Consider the following 8,941-nt stretch of genomic DNA (forward strand, 5'->3'; position numbering starts at 1 on the left):
CCAAATCCCAATCCCAATAGAGCACGTTTCATTGCAGTGAAATCTATTGGACTCGCACAAGTTCCATTTCTCCACTCACTCAGCAACACATGCATCTCAATACAAATCACCAGCCACGCTCCCAGCTGGTCAATCGTCTCCTGCACCCAACAAAAGGTTTCTGCAAATCATTGCATTTACAAATCCGTAACACCTCCACACAACACAATACAATACAACAAACCAGAAATACAAACAAGTAACTCAACGAATATTTATAACACTTATCTATTTCCAACTTAGCCATTGTCCTTGCTCGTTTACCTTTCCCATTTACCCTGCAACAATTGCTTGCACGTCTGTCTGTCTCTCACAGAATCAGGTCCATACATCTCATGCATGTCGCTTCGTCATGCCCAATCTCATCACTTTTCCCACCTGTATTTCCCATCTCTCTCTCTCTGTCTGTCATGTACTTTCCTTTGTCCGATGTACGCTATCCATTAAGAACAGCCCCATCGTCAGAGGGAAAGGGCGAACGCTCTCCGCTTACCATGCTCAAGTGATTGCCGTCCCTCCCGACCATGGACTGCCTTCAAGGAGTTAATACATCCCGGACGAGCCCCCATTTGTTGTGGAATTTATTTGTTAACGTTTCATTTGTTTTATCACTTTTAATTAACTGTTTAACCGACTCGATGTAAATCCTGTTCTTCAAATGAAAGACACCGATTAATTCACTACCACAACGTGAAAGTATATCACATCAGAGTTTTATTATACTTGGCTAGTACCCAGGAGTACAACCCACTGTGGTGATATACATCCACACATGCTTGCACTCAAACAAGATTACAATTTCTGGTATTTATAATGCTTTGCTGGGATAGTGGAGGGGGCTGTTAAACCTTAAACAAAGAACTCCAACTGCAATACGTGTCTTCCAGGTGAAAAGCAAATAATGTAATAATCATAACAAGAATTACTGTTATCAACCAGGTCACTTTGTTCCATAGCAAGACATTCCTTTTATCAACATTTAGGTCAAGAGACTCTTGGCTCAAGGGAAGCATAACTGATAGCCAATTCGACTAATAACATAAAAATTAAATCTATAAAACACCAGCAACAATTACAATTTAGAGTACATTGATATAATTATTTTCTTCCACAGTTGCAATGGGTATTCTGGCGGCAAGTACTTATGCCACTTCCTAAAGAAGGTTGAATTGCTTTCTCAGACCTACTTGTGGTGTGATTCCAAAATATATTTTTGGTAAATCATGACAGTCGGACTGAGTTTGGAAGGGAGGATTTGATTCGCGAACAGTTGAGCAATCACCAGTGCACCTTAACTACTTCACATAATAAAAGAGATACTTGGTGGTAGGACTACATGCCAACCTTGGTTGCTAGTGCTGGAGCACTCAACCATCTCGTGTTGTCAATCATTCGATCAGAAACGCAAAGGACACTGTTCTGAATAAAATGATCGATAAAAGAACGCTCCGTTCTAATTCTTTTAAAAGAGAGTTGTAAAACATATCTTTGGTGTAGGAAAGATAATCACGGTCGACGATACAACCGTGAAAGCAAGGCCAAATCAATACATTTCACATTCATTAAAAATAATCCTGATGAAAAGTCAAGCAGACCAGCTTGACAAAGGATGAGAAGGGCGGCGGACCTCCAGACTAAGTCCGACGCCGAAGTCCATTGCCCTGCACACCTTCTTCGAATGGAAAATTCAGGATCTGTGGATGAAGCCAGTGTTTTCCACTCCAGGAAAAAAATTGTTAAGGTTTTCTGTATGTTCAGGAGCTGGTATGGCTTTGATCCTGTGCCAAAATAGAGATGCTGCTAAGTTATTGATGACCAGGACTCTGCCTCGAAAAGAGAGCAGAGTCAATAAGCCTTTCCATTTCAGGACTTTTTGTTCAAGAGCTTCAGCAAGACCCTCCCAATTCTTTACTTGTGTTGCTGCATCACCGATGAAAATGCCAAGGTACTTCATTCTGTTGGAAGAACAGACAGGCATGAGCTGATCCACAGTGCCTGGCACTTGTTCCAGTTTATTGCAGCTGAAGAAGCTAAACCATAATAGTTCAAACAGTCCACCAGTTTCTTGATCTCCTTGCTTGTGCGTACAGTGGTACAAATATCATCAGCATAGGCAGAAACTTTCACAGGTTTTACTTGCATATTCGTATATCCAGTTCAGAAGCTGCATGCTTTGATTAGGAGAGGTTCGATAGAGAGTACAAAATGCCAGATACCCCTTCCAACCCTTACAAGTGAATTAAGTTCAGAGTTTACTCTGAGTACTGAGGAAATGCCATGATTAAAAAAAAAGTTTTATAACAGAGGTAAACCTGGGACAATGTCCAAAACACTCAAAAACCTTGAAAAGATATGCATGACTAACACGGTCAAAAGCTTTCTCTTGGTCGAGCACAATCAAACGAAGATTATCATTTTTCGCTTTACACACATCCCAAAGATCTCTTATTTGGAATATGTTATCATGTATCTGTCTGTTCGGGATACAATAGCACTGATCAGTTTGAATCAAAGATTCTAGAGGGGGGGGGGGGATGCGTCGAGCTAAAGCTTTGGAAAATATTTTATAGTCAGAAGTTAAAAGAAAGATAGGGTGCCAGTTGCCAATAACCTGAGGGTCCCCTTTTTTCAGTAATAAAGTAATTATTGCTCTACGACATCTCATTGGCAATTCCCCACATTGTAAAGGACTAGTAAAGACCTCCAAAAGCTCTGGACCTAATAAAGACCAAAAGAATTTGTAAAACTTGACTGGGAGGCAGAGAAGTCAGCAGAGAAGCAAGCGAGAGTGTAAGTTCTTCCAAGGAAGGTAAGGAATCAAGTTGATTCCTTTGAGCAGCACTTAACGTGGAGAGATCAGACGTGAAGTATTGCATTCCATCATTGTCAACATCGTTTGCCATAAACACGTCTGAGAAGAAGTTGTAGATCTCCCTCTTTATGCTGTCTTGTGATGTCACAATGTCCCCAGTTGAGAGCTTTAGGGTTTCAATTTGCCTTTGATGGGTGGTCTTTTTATCAAAATGAAAGAAAAATTTGTTGGAGAGTCCAAATTATAAATCTGATCCATCCATAATCGGATCATAGCACCTTTCACTTGATAGTCAACAAGATCACTTAAAAGGGCCTTTTTCCCAGTAGCAGATGGTTATTTGTTGTACTGGGGTTGTTTGCAACATCAGAATTTCTTTTTGGAGTACAATCCTTTCCTTTTTAACACTAAAAGATGACAAGTGATTGAACTGTTCACAAAAGATGGCAATCTGTGCCTTTACATAGTCCCACCATAATCTAAGGTTACTTAAACTATTCTTTAGTTCCATGAACACCCTAAAGGCTTCACAAAAAGTAACATGACGTTAAACTTCCAATATGGACTGCCATGTTGCTGCAGAGCAAGCTTAAAGGAGAATGTTGTCACCAGATGATCACAGAAAAGAGAAGGCACAATATCAGATTTTAATATCTTATCAAGCATTGAAGCATTGACATAAATTCTATCTAACCGAGCTCGAGTGTGTCTCTGCGACACATACCTTAACCAAGTGAACTGACGTTGTCTGGGGTGTTGGATACGCCAAACATCCATAAGTCCCACAGTTTTTATAAAATTTTTCCAAAGTTTTTGCAGATTTTGGATGTGGCTCCACACTGTTTCTGTCTAAAGCAGGATCAAGGGTACAGTTGAAGTCACCACACAGTATAAAACAACAGTTCAAGTCAATTGTGCTTTGAAAGGCCTCGAGTTCATGGAAGAAGTTATACTTTTCAGCATTCTCATAGGGGGCATAAATGTTTACAAAAATAAAGATTTCATTGTTGGCATTGAACTGAAGACAAGCCAGACGTCCAGGAATTATTTCATTATAATGAACTTGCGAGAGCGTTAATAAAGGAGAGACAAAGAAAGCAATCCCGGCAGTGAAGGAATTGATACCAATGAAGAACCACTGACCATTCATGAGTCTTCTCCATTGGGCTTGGGCAGTCATATTTCCATGCGTTTCTTGCAATAACAAGAACTTTGCGTTCTAAACTAGTACTGCCATCAATGTTTAAACTTCCGAAATTAACATTCATGTGCTTAGAAAGGGAAAGAAGAAACATAAATAAATAAATAAGAGAAACACACCATGAGGACCTTACTCAGAAACTCCTGTCGAGCTTTCTGGATCATTTTTTTTTAAACCTGTGCTTCTGTGCCTCAGTGAAGTTTGGAGTGACAAGATTACGCACAATTTCTTTCAATTTCGAAATTAACACCGGAAGATCAGAGAAATGATCTTTCAGTTCAATATTCCTCTTACGATAAGAATCCCTCAAGAAGTCCCGAAGCTCGTCATCCGAAGGTCTGCTTTCAGCCTCTAGAATCTGAGAGGACTCATCTTGACCTTCACCATCAGATTCCTCACATGCGGAATCAATTGGTGTTTCAGTTTCATTGTCAGCATGACATGATTGCTCGGTTTCAATGAAAAAAATCTTCTTCTGCGGCCTTATATATCAGAGTTACGTCTGGGGATTCTTCGGAATGTAAGAGAAGGGACTCCAAGCCTGTCCGTGACATGGCCACGGTGCTCGGGTCATGAGTGTCACTCTCCATTGGAGGATTTAAACTATACTCCATTGTTTCCTCAGTGTCCTTATTTGTCTCATTTAATGCTTTGTTCGAGAGAAACTGTAAAAGTTTCTCTTCCTCCTGTGACTGTTGAATATGGGAGCAGTCTACATAAGGAACGTCCTTGAACGACAAGACGCTCTTTGTGGGGTTGGAAACACTGATTGGAATTGGCAATTTCGATACGATTGTTTCATTGATAACGTTTGTACAAGCGGACACTTCTGGATTACTTTCTTCTTCAAGAAAGGCAAATCTGTTATTACATGGAATTCCAGTAATTACATTTTCACCGATTTGCCTTTTACCAGAAGGTGACACACGTGTTGCAAGGGATTTACGTTTTTTAATTGTTGAGACGGTAGTGAACCCCTCACTTACACTGTCCATTGGCTCATTGGGAGGGGGCGTGTCCACTTGTTCGGTTAATTTATCCTGCACTTCATTGGGAGAGGAGTGTGTTTGTTGAACGAGTTTGTCTTGTACGTCATTGGGAGGTGGAGTGTCCACGCGTTCAGCCGGTTTATCCTGTCTGTTCGTTGAAAGTGAAACGTTAACATTAATCTGCGAGTCGTTGTTGTTCGGTTCGGCCGTGGAAGGCTGCGTTTTTTGAAGAGGGCAAAACTGTATCATATGTCCCACTGCACCACAACCAAAGCACTTTGGAGTGTCAGTGTTAACATACACCAAGTAGTCGTGACTATTTACAGTGAACTTTAAAATGACGTTCAGAGAGGGATAATCCTTGTCTTCGAAAACTCATCACGTGACTGGCACGTTCATCTTTACCGCCCAAAGGGAGTATTATTTGGGGGGACACGCAGTGTCCATAGCACTGCAGCACTTTCAGGATTAAATGACTGCTCAGGAATGGCAGTATATTTGACAAAACCACTTTCTAAAAAGGAGTATCTAAAGGATACGTCATCACAAAGTGTCCAGAGTCGAGGGACAGTTCTTGTTATGTTGAACGATGAGAGCAACGTGCTCTTCATCGGACACAAACACGATTACTCGTTTATTCATCTGCGATGTGGCACATACCTCACCAAACCCGATTATGTTCCCTATCGCGAGAACAATCGCTTCCACCGAAACACCCTCCGGTGGAGAGCATGCAACGCCATTTTGCGCGATAACTGTTCGAACGCGGCATATCGCTGCAAGCGAGCGGCCGCCATGTTTCAATACACAACGCTCCACGTCTTCCAAATTCAGGAAGAGGAAGTTACCAATACACTCCAATTTTCCCAAACCTTGGGAAAGGGAGCGCGAACTGAACAAAATAAGGAAAGATGAGCGAAATAAAAAAGCAAAATAAAGGTTTAAAGCGAAAAGTTTTTGAATTTTGAAACAACTAACAGGGCACCACCCAGGAACCGATGGTACCCTAACTAGCGCCATGACGTACGTACGTACGTACGTACGTACGTTCTCTGTCTCTCTCTCTGTCTGTCTCTATCTCTACACAGAGGGGAAACACGGGAAAACCTCACAAACACATAGCAATGAAATGGGCAATGTGGAAACACAAACCAGCACAACGGAGGACAGGTGCTCATGACAGTACATACAACATACCAACGGCCAGCAGGGCGTTGAGAGAGAGAGAGAGCGAGAGAAAAGCAAAAATAAAAAATGGCAGATGACAGCTCAAAGGCTTGAATGCAACTTAAAAACTATATTTTAATGCCAGTCTGTGAAAGTGTCATAACACATAAAATACCATTGTTACTCAGCCACTGGGGTTTCCCCCCTTAATACACATTTCTCCTCTTGCATCACAGTTGCAGACACTGGCACAAGAGCTGAAGGAAGACTTTGCCACAGCTGTGCAGCATCTATCTGCAATCCAACACGGTGATGCGGAGCTACAGCGGGGAATCGACATCACACGCAGTGCCTGCTTAGGCCAAGTGACTGCCCTGCAGAAGTTGGTCGTGGCACTGAGGGTGATGCCTATCAATGCAATCTTTTCATCACTGAGTCTTTGTTTGAGTAATGATTAATTAAATAAAGTGACCATAATTCCATTATTTTGTCAGAGTTCAGCATATGGTTGACCAACATAATTGTGTTCCGAGTATGGAATGAAAGACAAACTATTCTCAGGAATGTAATTTGTCCGTGCACATTTATGTTATTCTGAAAATAACAGAAAACACACTCACTCTCAATTTCCAGGATTTCCCATTACTTTCCAGGCCAAGAAAAGCATTCTGTTAAATTCCTTGACTTTCCAGGATTTCCATAATGCGTACAAACCCTGCATTAAGCCCCACAAACAACCTTCCAACATTTCTTCATTGAAGTGTATTCATTGTTCAAGGCTTTTACAGACCTGTTGTTGAAAAAAATTCTACATTATACCATTAAATTTATTTTTGCCACTGCCCACAGATTCTTTGTAAGCACAACTACTTTGGTATCAAACAACCAGGTCAGAAATATTTACAAATGGCTACATTTTGAAATTATGCCTTGGTTATTTATTGGGAGGACAGCAGCACAAACACCCCCTCTCTCCCCTTCCATGAGCCTCTCTTTTTGTACCCCACCCCTCCGACAAGGTCGGAGATGGGACATTAAAGTGAGCTCCGACCAACCGATCGATCATCTGTCCATGTACTTTTGTGTATGTGATATTTCAAAAGCTGTTGAAAATTTGGCTTTCATATTGCAGATATCTCTTCCTCATGACATTATCTCAACCTGATTCCATCATGCTGGTGATTGGCTGAATTACATTGCCATGACAATCATCTCAGTAACTTAGCTTGTGTATGATATTTGTGAAGCTCTTCTTGCCTTGCTTTTTGTTAAATAGGTGTGTGTGTGTGTGTGTGTGTGTGTGTGTGTGTGTGTGTGTGTGTGTGTGTGTGTGTGTGTGTGTGTGTGTGTGTGTGTGTGTGTGTGTGTGTGTGTGTGTGTGTGTGTGTGTGTGTGTGTGTGTGTGTGTGTACCACCCAAAACGCAGGGGACTGAGAGTGTCAGCTCTGTTTAATTTGCAGTCGACATAAAAGAAGGATGAAACCCTCAGTCTGGCAGTTCTTGTTAACAAGAAGGTCAAACTTCCCTCATGTAAATTCAAAATGATTCGAGTTATGTGTAAAAGATCAATGATTAAAAATTAATTCAGTCACAATGCAGTATTTCTTAATCTCCAACCATCCCAATGTATGCAGTACAAACGTGGTGGGGTTGAGAAACGAAAAAGATGTTGTCACGACTGTCCGGTACACTCTCGTTGTGCTGCGTTTGCAGTTTCTGCTCATTCCTCATTCTCTCCACACTGCAGATGGAGGTGGTACGCCTCTCAGGCCAGGTTGAACAACTCATTGGACATCAGACCGGCCTACAACAACAAATATCTGCTCTTCACATATCAGGAGGGTTCATATCAAACCCATCATGCTCCATGTCAGGGTCAGGACTTCATCTAACCAAATCCATGTGTTGACATTTAACTGCCATTTTCACCATTTCCTCTGTCATATTGCTCAATGTATGGTGATCTCCACTGAGTTAACATAAATTATTTATGGCTATCTCAATATAGATGGCCGTATTTAAGAAGTCATCTTGTGCATTCCAGTTTGGAGAATTTCCATTGTTATATTGTCTGTTGTTACAGGAAGACTTCGGAGCAAAACACCTGTAATGCATTCTCCCAAACAAACGTCTCTGATGTTCAGGTTCAACGGATGCAACCGCTCCAACAACAGCACGGGAGGAACAGCTGCCATTCTCAGAGGCCTGTCGATTTACAATGCAAGATGTTAACTCCTGACAGCGGGTCAAAGGGAAAAGAAATCAACTCCACTCATTCCTCTTGTGCTGGCAATGACAAGGTTGCACGAGATGCATTTTTTCCAAACAATTTGTCAGAAAATTTATCCCACAATAGCCCAGAATCTTCCACAGATGAAATTACAGTTTCAGACCCGACACTTACACAGGCTCAGCCCCAGGTTTTTCCACTCCTGCGTAACCGTACATTTCTGAAGAGAAGTGGACCAAAGGAAAATATGACATCAGAGGAAGCAACAAAAGCAAGCATTACCACATGGAATTCCCACATAAGTCTAGAACGGAGAGTGGAATCTTACCAAAATATTGTAATGCCACCAAATTTATCCGATCATGGCATTACAAACAAGAGAAGACCCATGGCCCGAAGCCACACAGTGGAAAACTTGAGCTCAGCACGTCCGGAAGAACTGATCTCCTCCCTGAAAGCTGCTTTGGAGAGAAATGCCAACATTGGCAAAGCAGAAACAGAAA

General features: G+C 41.6%; 1 protein-coding gene across 5 annotated transcripts in view; it reads left to right on the forward strand.

Annotated features, from left to right (window-relative positions):
- The window catches only part of ARHGEF33 (Rho guanine nucleotide exchange factor 33), a 117,020-nt gene that overhangs the window by 54,407 nt on the left and 53,672 nt on the right, over positions 1-8,941 (forward strand). For all 5 annotated transcript variants that reach the window (XM_085877187.1, XM_085877183.1, XM_085877185.1 and 2 more), the window contains 3 exons: positions 6,445-6,609; positions 7,956-8,083; positions 8,292-8,941. The exon at positions 8,292-8,941 is cut by the window's right edge and continues 20 nt beyond it. In XM_085877187.1, coding sequence (XP_085733313.1) covers positions 6,445-6,609; positions 7,956-8,083; positions 8,292-8,941 — 943 coding nt within the window. The remainder of the gene's footprint in view (positions 1-6,444; positions 6,610-7,955; positions 8,084-8,291) is intronic.

The sequence above is a fragment of the Eptatretus burgeri genome, chromosome 4, assembly GCF_056783735.1.
Source record: "Eptatretus burgeri isolate ZD-2024b chromosome 4, Ebu_testis_v1, whole genome shotgun sequence".
Classification (NCBI taxonomy): domain Eukaryota; kingdom Metazoa; phylum Chordata; class Myxini; order Myxiniformes; family Myxinidae; genus Eptatretus; species Eptatretus burgeri.